The 17,995-nt window shown below is 48.0% G+C and overlaps 1 protein-coding gene across 2 annotated transcripts in view; it reads left to right on the top strand.

The window, feature by feature from the left end:
• NSF (N-ethylmaleimide sensitive factor, vesicle fusing ATPase) overlaps positions 1-17,995 on the top strand; it is a 73,275-nt gene that overhangs the window by 10,213 nt on the left and 45,067 nt on the right. For both annotated transcript variants that reach the window (XM_058857962.1, XM_058857963.1), the window contains exons 2-6: positions 2,324-2,409; positions 9,477-9,576; positions 12,096-12,135; positions 15,940-16,106; positions 17,346-17,453. In XM_058857962.1, the coding sequence (XP_058713945.1) occupies positions 2,324-2,409; positions 9,477-9,576; positions 12,096-12,135; positions 15,940-16,106; positions 17,346-17,453 (501 nt within the window). The remainder of the gene's footprint in view (positions 1-2,323; positions 2,410-9,476; positions 9,577-12,095; positions 12,136-15,939; positions 16,107-17,345; positions 17,454-17,995) is intronic.

Genomic DNA, 17,995 nt, shown 5'->3' with positions numbered 1-17,995 from the left:
TTTCAGAATATAGACAGTGTTCTGAAGATCTGCAAAATCTTGGAGCTTGAGAGGGTGTGTAGGGAAGGGCTGGGAGCAGAGATGCTGCCTGAAATGTTGGTCACTGCCAGGGAGAAACAGGCTCCAGACACCCCAGGAGGAGGATGAGCCGTGCTCTGGGATGGTTGGCACAGCCAGTGCTGTTGCTGCAGCCATGCTATTTCACATGTCAGACACCCAAGGATGTTTTGCCATCGTCTCTCCTCTGCTGCAGAGCTTGCAGTTGTTGCTGGGTTTGGAATGCATTCCTTGCTGTTCCTGCATTTCCTAAAGCGCTGCCGTTCCCAGCGCAGACGGGAACGGCAGCTTGGCCGGGCGTGTAGGAAGCAGTTTGTCACTGAGGATTAAAAATGCAGCTGAGGACTAGTGCTGTAAAAAGGTTTAATCCAGGAGCCCCGTGTCAACTTTTCTCCAGAAATATCCCCTGTAATGCGTTTTATCAGGGCATGTCCTTCACAAAACGGTGCCCTGCAGATGGGAGAGGTGATAAAGTGGTGAATGTTTGCTGTGAAGTGCCCCAAGCCAAGAGGCCTCAGCAGACAGGTTGTGTATCTCATAAATCCACTGATGTAATATATTTTATTACAAAGACTTTTGAGTCTTTTATTACACTCAGTATTCAGGTAGATAAATCTGCTTCAGGCCTGAAAATGGAATCTTTTCTGGTTGTCACATATGTCAAGGCCAATTGAGCATTATTCAGTAAAAGTAATAAGTTGGTCCTTTTCTAAATAGCAAGTACTGGAGACAAATCATGTTGTGCCATAAAAGTTGATCTGAGCTTTAGAGCAGGCTGGCTGTGGGCCACACTGGGGGTGGGATTTTTCTGATTCTTGTCCCAGAGGGGCTGGGAGAGGAAGGCTGAGCAGGGCAATAACTCCTGGGAAATGGTTTGGATGTGTGTGTTGGGATCAGTGTGTTTCCTGTGCTTGCTGCTGGGATTTAAGGGTGTATTAAGAGAAAATCCCTCCTGAATTACTTTTAGCAATAGGTTGACACTGTCAAATAGTTTCTGTTGTGCTGCCTGCAAATTTGTATCTGACAGAGGTAGCTGTGGTTTGATGCTCAAAATGACACCTTGAGGGGCAAGTTTAGCTTTTCCCCCAATGAAATTTCTTCAGTCCATAGCTGGTGATGGAAACATCCTGCCTTGTCCATCCCTTCTCCACCTCTGGAGGCATTTTGATCCAAATTTTCATCATTCAGCCATTGTTTTGTGGTATAATTCTGTAGGAGCAGGTGGGGTGAGGGTGTAGAATGGGGCTGAGGTCCCTCTACTGTGCTCCCCCCATGCTCATGCCTCATGATGGGGATGGGCAGCTTGGGCTGGGAGTGCTGCTATTTCAGTTTTTAATTGCTGATTGATGAGTAACAGAGGAAGGGACAAAAATGAACAGATACTGCTGAGAAAGGATTGGTCCTCTGACATTAGAGAATAAAAAGAGGGGGAGGACTCCCCCACAAAATTTGTTGCAGTAATTATTTTCGTAGTGATAGGCTGGAATTAACTATTTTACCTAAATTTCTTCTCTGTTACGGATCTGGGATATTTCCTATAGAGTGGAAAATATTCATATGTGATGTTTCTTCTGAGAAGTGATGCAAAGGGATTGTGGGGTTGAATAGCAGCTGGCTGAGGTTAAACCTTCCTGTGGACTCTCAGTGCTGCTCTGTACTGCACTGGGTGAAGGGGTTTATGCAGAATGGATATGCTGAAATTCCAGTTTTCTGGGTTCTGTTCAATGTGGAGGGAAGGTCACATCTTTATCCCTCCCTTTCTGCCCATGTGGGCTCTGTGACCCAGCCTAGCACTATGGGACAGGGTGGTAGGGGAACTGCTCTGGCTCCAGGCTGCTCTCCTTTAGCGGCCTTCAGAATATCCCAGTGTCCTGTCCCTGGGCAAGAAACACCTTCCAGGGAATGCTGCTTACCTGGTGCCTTGTGGCAGCACTTGGGGAAGCTTCCCAAGTGCCAGGGAAGTTAACAAGTGTTTGCCTTGCAGGCTTTCTCCCAGGCAATTTTAAAGTATTTATGTAGGTAGGGTAGAAAATGCAAAGTACATAATAGTCCCAAAGGGCAGAGGTTTGGGATACAAGTACCTGTGGCACGTGGAAATGTTTGGAGGAATCTGGAAGAGGGGCTTGTTGATACCAGTGGGCTCTTAGAGTGTGCCAGGACTCAGGAGACTTGTTTTGTGCTTTGTGGTTTTGCAGAAGTCTTGAGCTTGGCTTGGTAAAGGAAAAAATAGAATTTTATTTGACATTTTTCCCCCCCTCTCTTGTAGCCTATGCAAGCAGCGAGATGTCCCACTGATGAGCTGTCCTTAACCAACTGTGCTGTGGTGAACGAGAAGGACTTCCAGTCTGGGCAGTAAGTGTGCAGTAACTGTTGCTCTTGCAGCTTTTAACCAAAAAAGGAATTGATTTCAAAATTTGGATGGAGGAGGAATGACATTTCAGGTTTGGAAAGGTGAACACAGCAGTTTGATTAACAAAACTTCTGTGTCTTTAGAGATCAGAACTTTCAATGTGGCTCTTTCCAGAAATGGGAGATGCTGGAAGAAGGGTGACTTTCTCTGAAGCATTTCTCTCTTGGGAACTGGGCTGCTTAACTAACAGAATAATTATTTTAACAAAGTATTTTTTTGTGATTATTTTTGTTTGTTTTTGTTTTGCTGTTATTGTTACACAGTGAGAATATTAGAACTATTTCAAAAACGTTTTTATCATTTTATTGTGTTACTTGGGTCGTCTTCTCACTTTCACATCATATGGGAGTGCTGAGCAGGGCCAGGAGACCTCTCTCTTGTTCTCAGGGTTTTCATGCACAAGAACAAAAGGAAGAAGCAGCCAGAGTGTGGGCACAAGTTGGATTCTTTAATTGCAGTTCTGGGGTGGCTGATGGAACCCGACTCTGGGGTTTACTTCTGTTAGGTGGAAAACACATGAATTTTTCAGCTCAGCCCACACAGAAGGGTTTTGTATTACAAGAAGCCAATTCACATACTCAGATTCTTTGCTTTGCTGCAGCTTTAGGAAAGCTCTGACAGATTTTAGTATGTAGGTTGTAGACAGAAGTCATTTATTTCAGCTGAAAGGGATTGTCATGTGCAGCACAAGGCAGAAGGGCTTGAGTTTGAAAAATGGGAAAAATGGTAAAGGAGATACTGAATGATATGCCCAGGACTTATATAAAATACCTGCCCCAGGTGAGCTCTGCTAAGGGTGGAGAACACTGTGGTGCTGAAGTGCAGGAATGCAGGGATGTGTTTAGGACTTGCCTGTCTGTGCTGTCAGTCAGCTCTGCTGCCCTGGGACCTGTTCTGGCTCTGGAGTGATGAACAGAACTGTGATTTCATGAGCCCAACTGGGGTATAAAATGCCAAAACCAAACAAAACCACCCCCTAAACAGGCAGAACTTTGAGAGTCAGAAGCACACAAAAGTGTCTGCTTGGGCAGAAAAGTGTCCTGGTCTTTTCAAAGTATGGTTTTCCCCAGGTTGATTTTTTCCCAAAGTAATTGAGTTACAAAAATACCTGAACTGAGTGTTTTACCTCATGCATTATAAAAACTTTAATTTCCTCCAATCTGGATGTCCTGGAGGGACCCAGCTGCCAGACCTGCAGCCGGCTGTGTTTCCTTTGCTTCCAGAACCCTCTCTCCTGGCATTTGTGGCAGCATGCAGGAAGCAGTGCCTCGGGATGTGCTGGCTAAGCAGGCTGGATGTGGTTCTGGCTGTTCCCATTCCCTTGGGAGCTGTTTATTTCTAGTAGTCAGTGCTCACACACCGGCAGCGTGTGTTTGGTTGGGAGCAGATGCTGCAGATGGCTGCACAGCGTCAGATGGAGCCTGGGATGCTCCCGGTGCTCGGCAGTGCTGGGGCTGGAGCTGGTGCTGCATTGCAGATCCCTGGAGCCAGCCCTGGCTGCAGCTCCCTGGCTCAGCTCCCTCACCACTGCCTGCTCAGGAGGGCTTCTGGTGGTACCTCCACAAAGGGCTCTGCTCTGTTTGCTGCTGGGGGTGTAGAGCTGGAGTTTGCCCTTGGATCAAGGAGATGGTTTAACCCCAGGGTGCTGCTGATCATCTTCTGCCGCTGCTGTCTGCACCCCGTGAGCTGGGCAGGGGTGAGTCAGTGCTCTGTGCCAGTTCACATGGGGCCATGCACGGTGTGATCCCAGTGCATGGTGTGTAATGGTTTGGGGAGTGGCACCATCTTAAGTTCCTGTATCCTGCTTCTACTTTGAGGACTTCCAGTGCAGTTTGGAGAGGGAAATCAGTTCTGAGCACAGCCAGGCTGTGAGGGGATAGAGTTGGTCAGGCTGTCTCAGTGGCAGGTTTTTGTTCATGTTAAGAACTGGTTGTTCCCTTTCACGTGGAAAGCCCATCCCTGCTAGGCCAGTTTAGTGTTCTGAGGAGCCCTTGCTGAATGATTGCTGTGGGTTTCCAAACATGCACTGCATGGGAGGAGATCCCTGCTGGCACCTCCACATGGGTACCTGAGTCATCCCCTCCTTCACAGGAGCCCAGCTCGTGCTTCAGCAACACAAAAACTGATGCACTCACAGATTAATTCATGTCTGCTGGAGTTTCTTTTGGTTTGCTCAGCTTGGCCAACAAACTTACCAGGAGCTTCCTGGGCCAAGTTTCCTGGAGCCCTTCCTAGGAGCTGGCATCACATGGGTTGGATCTGACAGTTCCAGGCGAGGATTTACACATGGAATAGAGCAGCAATTCCTCCTGGGAGAGCTCTGGGAGCTGTCTGGCCCTGGTGATTTGTTGTTCCTTTTGTTCGTGTATAAGCAGAATCTCTTAATGAGGTTGAGATTTCCCCCATGTGTCTCCATGAGCTCTCTGAGCTCCTTCCTGGTGAACATTAGTTTAGGAAAATACATTTAGTTTTTCTGCTATTGCCTTATTTTGAGCATTTGTAACACTTAGGTTGATTGCAGCTTGTTGGAAGCTGCCTGCTCATGCTGTCTTTGGGAAGAAACATGGTTGGTCCTATACCTTATGCAGATTTTTCTCACAGAATCTGTCAGGATTTGACCTTTCCTAGTATTTTCTTCCAGAAAGATGATTTTTTTTTCATTTTTCCTCTTTGTTTTTTCTTCCTGGCATATATTTGTTTGTTGTCAAGCTCTGCTGTCTTTATGCTTTGCTGAAGATGTTTTTGGTGAATGGAATGTTCCAGCATAGTAATTAGTATCAAATCTTTGTGGATAATCCTCCCTGGTATTCTTACCAAGCATTGTCATTTTCTTGCATTTTGGGTTTTTGAAATGAAGGCCAGCAGTGATGGAGTTAATTTCTTCCTTCAGAGATGCTGAATCTCTACATGGTGAAGTCACTGTTGCATGCGCTGTTCAGGACCCATTTAGGGCTTTAAAAAGGTTTAATTTTGGGTCTTTTCCTGTCTCATGAGCTGCTTCCAGTTAGTTAGGAGTTAGTTGTCATCAGGTGCATTTTGTGGTGAAGTATTTCAGAATTGTAGTTGGAACTTGTTTGTTGCCTGCAGGTGTGTTTCTCTCATACTCTGCAGTGTCACAGCTTCCTTTCCAGTTGGTTATGTGTCGATACTAATTTGGATTACTCAGGGTGATACTGTGCTGGAAAACTCCTGCTTCCAGTCCTGGTCTCCTGGACAGTTCTCTGCTTTACCCACTGCTCAGCCTGAAATGAGCTGTGCTTGGAGCACTGTTCCACCCAGGAAGAATCACTGCCAGTCCCTGCTTCTGGTGCTCTCCCTAATCATGGAATGACCCAGTGGTTTGGGCTGCAAGGGGACCTTGAAGACCATCCAGTTCCAGCCCCTGCCATGGGCAGGGACACCTTCCACTAGCCCAGGTTGCTCCAAGCCCTGTCCAGCCTGGCCTGGGACACTTCCAGGGATGGGGCAGCCACAGCTGCTTTGGGCACCCTGTGCCAGTGCAGCCTGTTCCTGGCTAATGCACCCCAGGGGATCTTACCCACTTTTGCTGCAGGGATGTGTTGCTGGCTCCTGTTGAGCTCATTGTCCCCCTGGTTCCCAGGGCTTCTTGGCCCCCAGTTGGCCCCCAGCCTGCACTCGTGCATGGGATTGTCCCTCCTGGCTGGAGGACATTGCAGTTGCCCTTATTGAGCTTGACTGGGATCTGTTGAGGTCCCTCTGGGCAGAGCAGGACATGCAGGTGTGTCCCCTGTGGGCTGGCTGAGGAGCTCTGTCCCTTCAGCTGCTCAGGAATGAAGGGGTTAAATAGTTTTGGTCCCATGTGGACTCCAGGGGTGACCTCCTGCAGTGGGATTTGCAGATCCCAGTGAGCTGCAGTGGGATTTACAGATTCCAGTGAGCTGCAGTGGGATTTGCACACCCCAGTGAGCTGCAGTGGGATTTGCACACCCCAGTGAGCTGCAGTGGGATTTGCAGATCCCAGTGAGCTGCAGTGGGATTTGCACACCCCAGTGAGCTGCAGTGGGATTTGCAGATCCCAGTGAGCTGCAGTGGGATTTGCAGATCCCAGTGAGCTGCAGTGGGATTTGCAGATCCCAGTGAGCTGCAGTGGGATTTGCACACCCCAGTGAGCTGCAGTGGGATTTGCACACCCCAGTGAGCTGCAGTGGGATTTGCACACCCCAGTGAGCTGCAGTGGGATTTGCAGATCCCAGTGAGCTGCAGTGGGATTTGCAGATCCCAGTGAGCTGCAGTGGGATTTGCACACCCCAGTGAGCTGCAGTGGGATTTGCAGATCCCAGTGAGCTGCAGTGGGATTTGCACACCCCAGTGAGCTGCAGTGGGATTTGCAGATCCCAGTGAGCTGCAGTGGGATTTGCACACCCCAGTGAGCTGCAGTGGGATTTGCAGATCCCAGTGAGCTGCAGTGGGATTTGCAGATCCCAGTGAGCTGCAGTGGGATTTGATGCTGTTGGCCACAGCCCCAAGTGCAGCAGTTCAGCCTCCAGCCCTGCTCCCTGCCCAGTCTGTACCCTGCAGTATCTGAGGGTGGTTGTGCCAGGCACCATGGAAAGTTTGCTAATGTTGGGATAAATCCAGCTCTCCCTTCAGCCCCAGAGCTCACCATTTCATTGGAGAAGGCTGTTGTGCCGGTCAGGACGGATTTTCTTTTGTAAAACTACACTGACCACTCCTAAATCCATGCTCAGAGTGACTCCCAGTCACTTTCTTGTGCTTTAGTATGTTTGGCTTCCTGGATTAGTTCCTCCATCACTTCCCTGTGGAGTAAGGTGAGGCTGACCAGCCTGTAATTCCTTGGGTCCTCCTACCTGAAGGCAGGAGTGACATCTGCTGCCTTCCAATCTTCATAAATCTTCCCTGGCTGCTGTGCAGCACCAATAAATGCCTTGTTCACCTGTGTAACATTTGTACAGAACTTCACCACCTACACCAGGTTCCTGGATTTTTGCCTGGGGCAGGAGGAGGAGGCAAGGGAAGGGTGTCTGGCAGCTGATGGGTGATTTTGGGTCAGAACCAGTGAGGACTCAGCTCAGTGTCTGCCTGAGCTGGGAGCTCTGGTGTCACTTTGGTGTGTTGAAAATGCTTCTGACCCTGCCAGGCCACCAAGTGCCAGCAGTGCCTGGGAGGGGTTTGCAGGTGACAGCTGGCCATGTCTGCTGGTTTGGGCTACATTTTCTCTTGTCTCCAAGGGCCAAATGTTCCTTCCTGTCATATGGCTGGAGCTGTTCCGCTCACAGGATGGAGCCAGTGCAGATCCTCACTTGGATGGTGCTGGATTGGCTGGGCATGTGCAAATGAAAGTATAGGGAGCATATGTGCATGGAAAACATGGTCTGCAGGGAGGGAGAAAGCCCAGGAGTGTAGGCCTTGGCTGCCAGCACAGCTCATCCTGCCCTTCTTGACCATGAGGGTCACATGGAGCTGGTGCCTTGTGTACCCCAAGGGTGCTTGCAGTGCCAGCAACTGTGAGAGGAAGGTGAGGTGAGCCCTGATTCCACCTTCACCCTGCTGCCAGAGCACACAAATCCCAGCCTCCTTTGGTTTTGCTTGCTCATGCCAGCAAGCTGTCTGCCTATCCATGATAAGAGCTATCAGGCTGAGGAGAGCTAGAAGCAGCTTTTGAGTATCTTTGTTGCTGACAGCTTCAATTCTGAGTGTGACAGACAGGCACATGCCATGGCTGCTGCTGTGTCTGCCCCTGACTGCTTGTATCACTCTGGTTTTATAACTGTTCTATGATGGAATCATGGACTCATTGAGGAAAAGGCCTCCCAGACCATTGAGTCTGATCTGTGCCCAATCCCCACCTTGTCACCCAGCCCAGAGCATGGAGTGCCATGTCCAGGCATTCCTTGGACACCTCCAGGGATGTGGACTCCAAACCTCCCTGGGCAGCCCCTTCCATGATGTTCTTCCTGATTTTCAATCCAAACCTCCCCAGCACATCTTGAGGTCATTTCCTTTCATCCTGTCCCTTGTTCCCTGGGAGCAGAGGGCAAACCCCGTCCCTTCCTGGCTGTCCCCTCCTGTCAGGGAGTTGTGGAGAGTGAGAAGGTCCAGGCTGAGCCCCCCCAGCTCCCTCATCCACTCCTGGTGCTCCAGACCCTTCCCCATCTCCATTCCCCTCCCTGGACACCTTCCAGCCCCTCAACATCTTCCTTGCAGTGAGGAGCCAGGACTGACCCGAGTTCTCGAGGTGTGGCCTCACCAGTGCTGGGCACAGGGGACAGCCCCTGCCCTGGCCCTGCTGGCCACTCTATTCCTGATACAGGCCAGGTGCCCTTGGCATTTTGCCCACCTGGGCACACATCAGCTCCTGTTCAGCTGCTGTCCATCAGCACCCCCACATCCTTCCCCACAGGGCCACCTGCCAACACTGCTGCTGTTTTTCCAGCCCCACAGATCCTGTCTGAGTTCAAGATCAGTTGGTCCCTTTTGCCAGGAGGAACAGCCCCAGGGCCTGTCTGATTTTACTTTTTGTATAGAAATCTTTCAGATTTTTTTCTGCTACCAAACTTCTAAACAATACACTCAGATCCCTGTACGGGCTTCGCATCTACTTTTAGTTGGCATCCCAGCTGGGGATAGTGCTTGTATGGGGGTAAAATACTGATGCTTTTGTGTTAATGCTTGAGATGTGAAGCCAGTGTTGATTTTTAGCTGTGGCAGCCTTGGTGTTTGTGCTTGTGGTTTGGTTCTCTCTCATATGTACAGTGCAATCCTGAAGTAAAGGGCTACTGGGGAGATGTAAATATTAATTTTTGGTGCAAACTCTTGCACTTGGGCTTTGAGATCACATTTTATCAGTGAGGGTGGTGGGTTCTGTCACCCTGCTGTGTGTGTGTGCTGAGCTGTGGCTCCAATGCTTTTGGTTTTCCTGTGTAGCCCCAGAGATTAGCTGGGTGTGTCTTTTGAGTTCTCACAGTGCTGTGAGCAATGCAAAACCCTTCTGGTACACATGTAAGTAAAATACTGATCTCTTTTCCAGACATGTTATGGTGAAGACCTCTCCCACCCACAAATACATCTTCACACTGAGAACCCACCCCTCGGTTGTCCCTGGCAGCATCGCCTTCAGCTTGCCCCAGGTATGGGATGGTTGGACTTTCCTGCTCTGCTACAGAATAAGCAAAATCTCTTTTGGGATCAGGATTGAAGATAAATCCTCTAATTGGAATAAATGTACGCTACAAACTTGATTTCTGCCAGCAAAATTTCAAGGAGGCTTTTACTGCATCTGAAGTGACTGTGGTTATATTGCTTTACTATATTTTTAATGCATGGTGGGATAAAGATATTGGAAGAGGTGTAATTTAACCCTTTAAAAATCCACCAGAAATAAACTATTTGAAAAAGAAAAGCCTAAGCAATATCTGCCCTTCCTTGTGAATCTTTATTGTTCCCTGTTTTCCCTTGACTTTAAAGGGTTTCTTTGCTGTGTTTTTCATTTTTAAGACCTGCTGGAAGTTTTATTGACTGCATTCAGTCATCATTAGTAATTTTAGATGAAAAGGGCAATGAAATGCATGAAAAAACCCCAAACCACTTTGTCTTCTCTTTCTTAATTAAGTCATCATCAGATGTTAAATGATGGTTAGAATAAATAATGAATATAATTAACTTCTAAATAAAAAAAATGAAGCTTGTAGCTTTTTACTGCTCACCCTGAGTCTCATCCCATGAACCTGCAGCAGTCATTGTCTCTGATTCGGTGCTTTTGTATCTCCCTGACAATGACTGCTCCAAAGCCCAGTCTCTGTGTTGCAAACACAGGAGATTTTTTTTCCTCAGCACACCTTGGCACAAGCCCCCAAATGACATTTTACCTTTTGATGTGCTGCTGGAACTGTGTCTGTCCAGATGGGTGGGTGAGGGATGTTATGTTCACCTGTGGCTTGTGATCCCCAAAGTGCCCAGCAATGACCAGCAGGAGATGTTTGTGTTGTGAAAGTCAGCACACTTAGGTCTGGGGTTGATTTTTGTGTGTTGCAGTTGTTGTGGAGCCAGGAGAGCCCATCTGCCAAGGGGTGAGGCCTGGTGCTCCCCTTGGAGAAGGGGCTGTGCAGGGAGTGTTGCAGCTTCTGGGAGGTGAATGCTTGATTTATAGGATTATAGAGCTGTTTGGGTTGGAAGGGGCCTTTAAAGGCTGGCTGAAGAGAGACATTTCCCACTAGAGCAGTTTGTTTAACAGCCCTTGTTCAATATGACCTTGAATGTTCCCTGGAACCTCTCTGGGCAACCTGGAGCAAGGTTTTACCATTTTCACCATATGAAATGTCTGAATTCACCCTCTTTTAGTTTAAAGCTACTTCCCCTTTTTTCTTTTGCTACAGCCTCTACTAAAAAGTCTGCCCCCTTAAAAAGATTTAAGCCCACTTTAAGTATCAAAAGGCCGTAATGAGATCCCTCCAGAGCCTCCTCCAGGCTGAACAACCCCCATTCCCTCAGCCTGTCTCCATAGCAGAGCTATTTCAGCCCTCTGGGCATTGGGGCATTCCTGATACTGGGTTTTAATTCCCAGTATTTCCCAAAGCCTTGGATAATTGCAGTCAGTCTCACACAACTGTGTTTGCTGTTCAGGGATGTCTGCACTCTGAATCCTCCAGAGCATCTTTTTGTTGTACATTCACTATTGATGTGGAGTTCTTGATCACCTTTATTTGTGGTAATATTGACTCTTAACACTATTAACCTAACTGAACTCTTAACTATCAACTATTAACTCACTATATTTTATTATATATTCATTATATTTATTATATATTCATTATATACTCATTATATATTATATGAGTGTATTATATACTCAACTATTAACACATTATATATAATTAACTAATTATTAAGTCACTATAAACTTAGCTCTTAACACTCTTAACTGAAAGCCGAGACAAATTTTGTGTCCTGAGAGCCTAAAACATGAATTGCTGCAGAGTGATGACAAACCTTCAGGAAAAACCAGCCAAGTGAGCGTGGAGATTGAGCTGTATCTCTTGCCACAAAGAAGATCCTGACAAATCTTCCCCCAAGGGTGCTGGAGCTGCCCAGGCTCCCCAGGGAATGGGCACCAAGGCTGCCAGAGCTCCAGGAGAGCTTGGACAGAGCTCCAGGGATGCCCTGGCTGGGATTGTTGGGGTGTCTGGGCAGGGCCAGGAGCTGCACTGGATGATCCCTGTGGGTCCCTTCCAGCTCAGGATATTCTGTGGGTATTGGAGAGGGTATAAAGGAGGAAGTGTTCACTTTGTAAGCAAAGTCATTGTGTTCCTTCTCCCAGACAAGAAGGCAAATACAAATGACCATAAACTACAGCTTTTTCTGCTGCTGAAGTTTCTCCTGGGGATCCTGCTCCTCTGGGCGAGGAGGCTGCCTTTGAGAGGAAAGATGTTTGTTCTGAGGGACAGGTGTTTGTTCTGAGGGACAGGTGTTTGTTCTGAGGGACAGGTATTTGTTCTGAGGGACAGGTATTTGTTCTGAGGGACAGGTGTTTGTTCTGAGGGACAGGTGTTTGTTCTGAGGGACAGGTGTTTGTTCTGAGGGACAGGTGTTTGTTCTGAGGGACAGGTGTTGTGCAGGACAGGTGTTCTGACATTTTTGTCTTGTTTTACAGAGAAAATGGGCCGGCCTTTCCATCGGACAGGAGATCGATGGTGAGTCAGTCAGCAGAGCGGTTGGGATGTGTTTATAAAGCTGAATTCATGTTTCCATCCTGAAGGGAAACTGAATTGAGAACTCAGATCTCCAGTCCTTCTCCAGGTGATGTGAGGCTTCGTTAGTGAGGGAGCTGCTTTCCTCTCTGCAGCTTTTCTGCATTTAATGTTTTTCAGACCTGGGGGGACTGTTCTGGCAGTTTCTCCAGACACCAGCTGCTATCTGAGCCTGGCTCTGTGTGGGACATCAGTGTCCATATGCAGATATGAACATTGAACATGTCCTTGATAGCCTGTTCTGTGTCTCTGGAGAGCACTCCCACTAACAGAGGACAGCTCTTGTCCTTGGGGAATTTCATGGCACCAGCATTGGAATGAATGGGGATGTTTTAGTGCCAGGAGCAGCAGTGTGCCCTGCAGTGCTGAGCTTTGGGAGCAGCACTGATGTTTGCACCAGAAACTGACCAGGATATTCTGCAGCAAGGTGAAGGGCTGAGGTAAATTTCTATTCCTATTTCAAGTCTTCCTGGAGCCTTCCAAGCCTTGGTGAATGTTTGGAGGAAACCACTTAGCTCTTTTGTCACTTTGTGCTGTATGTCACTATTCCCTCTGCTTTGGATCACTGTCAGGTCCAGGTGCAGCTGTTAAATCTGTCTGTAGCTGCTGGCATGCTGTCCAGACTCCTGGCTGCAGCTGGTTACAGGAGGGTCTCCATGTTCTTTGCTATAGCAGGTCCAGGTAATGGATCACATTTGTTCTTTGGACCATCAGGAGTCACCTCTGTGCTCCTGGAGAGGGCAGCTCATCCTCTGCCTTGCTGGGATCCTGCTCTGTGCACTGGAGTGCTCTGTTCAAGAGGCCACTGCTTTTCCTCTGGAAAGGCACTGTAGCTCACAGTGGTTCCAGGGAATTCCCTCCTTTGGGACTGTGGGCAGAGCTGGTGGCTGCATCCTGTGTCAGGATGAGGAGGGCTGAGCCTGAGACGTGTGGCTGTGGGTATGAGGTGCTCCTGGGGAAGCTCCCTCCTGGCTGTTTGTTTTCCCAGCTCCTGTGGTCTCAGCAGGTCCATGAGCATGGATCAGCACTCAGAGGTGAAGTCTGATGTGTTTGTAGGGACAGGCTGGAGTGGGTGTCTCTGCCTTTCTGGATGTCTCACAGACCTTGCTTGAAAACCTGGAAAAGGAGAAAGGAGGCTGGGGCAGAGCTCCCTGCTCCATACAATGACCTAGAAGGAGCTTGGTCTCTTCTCCCAAGGAAAAAGGGACAGGATGAAAGGAAACAGCCCCAAGTTATGCCAGAGGAAGTGCAGGTTGGATATAAGGGAAAATTTCTTCACAGAATGGGTTGTAAAGGCTTGGAACAGGCTGCCCAGGACAGTTGTGGGGTCACCATCCCTGGAAATATTTGAAGGATTGGTGGATGTGGCACTTGTGAGGACATGATTTAGTGGTGACCATGGTGCTGGTGCTGGGTTGATGGTTGGATTTAGTGATCTTGGAGGCCTTTTCCAGCCTTGATGATTCTGTTAATCTGTGATTTTTTTGCTGGTCTTGTTTTAACTAAAGAAGGACCTCTAACAGGGAAGACTCATAAATTAATTTTTTTCTCACCCTTGTTTGGCTGCTGATCATGTGCCAACTCACAGATCAATGCTTTCCAGTACTCAGGTCTTTTGGGGAAAGAAGCAGTGATATTCTGTGTGATCAGCTCTTGGAGCAGTTTGTGACTGTCCTTGTCCTGGGCTTTGCTGTAAACCTTCCAGCTGCGTGGGAGCCTGTGTTAACAAAAATAATGCAGTGATTCTGTGCAGTGACTAAATGTCATCTGACTCCGTGCTGGGTGGAAGGGATTTGTAAAGACATTCTTCAGGTAGAGAGAAGTGTTCACAACCCCAGTGATTTCCCAGGGCTCGTGCTTTGTCCTGGTCCCCTGATAATGTGGAAACTGTGTTTTAAATGTCAGTGAAAATGCAGCCCACAGCTCTGTGGAGCAGTGATGTGAGTCCTGCTGAGCTCCTGATGATACAGTAAAGGTTTTCCAGATGAGTGGTTTTCCTGGTGGGAAGGCAGAGTGCCCTGAGTGGATGTGTCTGTCCTGCCTTCTGTGCACTCCAGCTGCACCAGCTCCTATGTTCCCAGTAGAGATGCCCAGCTGGAGCCAGGGTGAGCTGTCTCAGGTGCCTTCCCACCCCAGGGAGGTTCCTGCTGCCTTCCCACAGCCAGGAGGTCCCTGCTGCATTCCCAGTCCCTTTTGGGACATTCCAGGTCCCATGCTGCATGTTCCCCTGAATGTACCCTCAGCACTCAGTCCTGGATGTAAGAGCTGCTCGTGTGCAGCTGACACCTCAGGCCTGTGATGTGACCAAATCCAGGGACTGATATTCCAGAGGCTTTTATTTGACAAAGCCATGAGGTTCAGCAAGAAAAAGGAAACTGCTCAGAGGTGCCTTGTAAGGTGAGAGGAGCTGCTGGTGTTTGCTTGCAGGACTGAAGGGATAGCCCTGCTGCCATATCCCTTTTGAAGGAACTCAGTGCAGTAGATCAGGAAATAGTGGAGTGTTTTCATCCTTATCCCTGTTTCCTGGAAGATCTGTCTTTGGCAGCTCCTCCCAGGGTGGCCCATCCCAGGAAGGATGTTTGGTGTGTGTGCTGTCTTCTGGTAGCACCTTCAGCAAGAGACAGGCTCTCCTTGTTTCCTTCACGTGAACAAGCCCTGCAGCAGCCCATGCCTGAGGCTTCCTTTGCCATCACACCTCAGCATCTGCAGGTTTGTTCTGGAGCCATTCTGCTGCCAAGGGCTGCACAGGAAATCACAGATGGAGTGAAGCAACTTTCCCACATTCCCCTTCTCCTACTTCATCCTTAGCCATGATTGTTGTAGCAGAGGAGACTTTGTTCTCCAGATGCAAAGTAAACCTTTAATGTTTCTCAGTCTTCTGGAGAATCATTGGCTTCTGCTGCAGCCTGGTTTCTGGATTGCTGGGCCTTGTTTGTGAGGTCCTGCCCATGGGTCACCCATGCTGAGCAGTGTCCCTGGAGTTGTAGATTGTGCTGCCCTTTCCTTTCCACCCTCTTTCCCTCTTTGCACCCTGAGTGGCCTCTTGTTTCCCACGTGCTGTACCTGTGGGGTCTGGCTGGCAGTGACTTGCAGTGCCTTCCCTGCCCCTTGGCTTTCTGTTCAGGTTCTGCATCACTGAAGGAAACCTGGAAATGTCAGGATGGGCCCAAGGGCACCTCTGGGGTAGGAGCTGTTTCCTCAGTGTCAGGGATGAAGGACAGTTGTTGATGTGTTTTGTTTTGGGCTGACAGATTGCATTGCTGCATTTGAATGTGCAGTAATTCACTTTCTGCTGCCTCATCTGGGGAAAAGCTTGTCAACCTGTTGCCACAGAAAACCAGTGATGGTCTCTTGTCACTGCATTTGAGCAAGACTAACCTTAAAGCTGCTTTTGGGCTTCCTGGAGGTGTGTCCAAACCCTTGGGTGGAGGTACAGCCATGTGTGACCATATCATGTCTGGATTTGCTTTCATTGTCCTCATTCCCCAAAGTCTGTGTGGTGTTAGAGCTGTTTTAAAGGTTTATTAAGAGTTTTTAGAGCAATGCAGGGATTTTCGGTGAAAATTTTACTTTTTTTTGACCTTGTAGTTGAACACGGGTTAAGAGAAATTAGGGTCTCTATCAGAAATAATCTATTCAGTTTTACCAAGTGAAATTCTCAAGGGAAGGAAGTATTGCCAAACATGTTTAATACACTGAGGGCACCTTGCTGTCCTTAAACGTGCTATTTCTTGGATTTTTTCACAGTTTCCTTATACACTTTCGACAAGACCAAGCAGTGCATCGGCACCATGACCATCGAGATTGACTTCCTGCAGAAGAAGAACATTGACTCCAACCCCTACGACACAGATAAGATGGCTGCAGAGTTCATCCAGCAGTTCAACAGCCAGGCCTTCTCCGTGGGCCAGCAGGTGGGCTGTGCTCTGGGGCTTTGAGGCTCCAGTGGGCTAAAACACCACGAGCAGGCTTGTGAGGGACTGCCAGGAGCTCTGCAAAGGCTGGGTGAGGGGCAGGATTTGTTCCTTGTGTGAAGGATGTCTTTATGAAAAGTAAAACCATTGTGACTTTCATTGAGAGCATGGGCAGAGGGGTTTAGAATCTGCTCTGTCCTAAATCTTTGAGGAAAATCCCATGTTTTGGGAGAGCTTGGGTCTCTCTGCATTGTGGCTTGGTTGGATGTGAGCATGGCAGCTCCTGGAATCTTTTGGCAAGTCATTTTTGCTTCCTTCTCTGTAAGATCAAGACAAACAGCAGGTTTAATTCATTCTCAGTGGCACCTCCCAGGTGCAGTGTATTTTATTTTTCTGGAAGTGTCCAAGGCCAGGTTGGAGAGGGCTTGGAGCAGCTTGGTGTGGTGGAAGGTGTCCCTGCCCATAGCAGGGGTGGATGAGCTTTAGGGTCCTTTCCATCCTGAACTGTTCCATGATTTATTGATGCTCTATGGACTTAAGCATCAAAACAGGGATGAATGATTTTCCCTGGGTACCTTGGAAAGCTGATGTTCCTGTAATTGAGCCTGCAGAGGTCTGCAGCAGATGGGCTTCAGCCCCTGCAAAGCCCTGTGTGATAGCCTCTGCTTTGCCTTGTTCTCAAAACAGCTCAAGGTTGGTCTCTCATTGTTTTTACACCTTGCAGGGTCTGAATCTTGGAAATACAAACTCAAGGAAAGGAACTGTGCAGACTCAACCTGGTTTTCTGTGGGATGGACTCTACTTCTTGTTACATTCATTCTCTCTCTCATTAGCACTATTCCTGAAGTGTCCTTGTCAAGCTGAAATGCAGAAGATCTGAAAGTTTTGAGCTAAATTGTTCTCCATGACTAGCACCAATTATTGAAGTGAGAGGAAAATGTCATCAGATGATACAAAACATTGAGCTGGGGAGAAGGGGGGGAATAGATGATTTTCTTGGAAGGAGAATTTTTCTTTGAGTTTCTCCAGCTGACTTAATGTTCTGCAGTTTTAGGTGTGTTACACTTATATTGGGGCAGGGAAAGCACAGGGGCAGCATTCCAGAGCTTTACAGTGAAAAAACTCCAGAGGAGCTGGGTGTTTAACTTAATCTTCAGGTCTCTTTCCCTTCAAATCTTAGTAATCTTGACAGAATCCTTTTTAGCTTTTTTTAATGAGATTTGTTTTCCCTTTCCACAGCTGGTGTTCAGCTTTAATGACAAGCTTTTTGGGCTGTTGGTGAAGGACATGGAAGCCATGGACCCCAGCATTCTCAAAGGGGAGTCTGGAACAAGCAAAAAGCAGAAGGTGGGCTCTCAGGAACTCCTGTCCATTCCTTGGGGACTGCAGAGCTGCAACCAGCTACCAGGTCCTGCTACCAGGAGCAGTTTAGGTGACCTGCCTTTGAAGAAGTCACACATCTGGCTGTGTCACAGGAGACAAGGAGCATTGTTTGCAGTTCAGTGCAGTCTCCACTAAACTACAGAGCTGGGAAGGATACAAGGAATAGCCATTTGATCTTTAAGTACCAATTCATGGAAGCAGCCTCTCTTGAGTTTGTCTTCTGGATGTGTCCAGCTTTGATTTTTCCTTCTGTAGAAAGGACATGATTTTATTTTCTCCTTTACTTGCTAGATCTTGCTGAAATAAAATAGTTGGGTTTGAACTAAACCAATAACTTAAAAGCCAGGTTTTTGTACCTTATGACCTTCTCCATTCAATGGTGTTTGTTTTAGAGGAGGGGTTTGTATTTTTCATTCTTCCCAGTGAGTTTTGAAGTGAAGCTTTTGCTGCTTTTTCCTGACGTCTGAGATGTGCTTGGATGTACCAAAGGAGCAATCTGAAGCTGA

This window comes from Poecile atricapillus, chromosome 27, assembly GCF_030490865.1.
Source record: "Poecile atricapillus isolate bPoeAtr1 chromosome 27, bPoeAtr1.hap1, whole genome shotgun sequence".
Classification (NCBI taxonomy): domain Eukaryota; kingdom Metazoa; phylum Chordata; class Aves; order Passeriformes; family Paridae; genus Poecile; species Poecile atricapillus.
The sequence above is the reverse complement of the archived record's forward strand: the minus strand, read 5'-3'. Positions and strand labels throughout refer to the sequence as shown.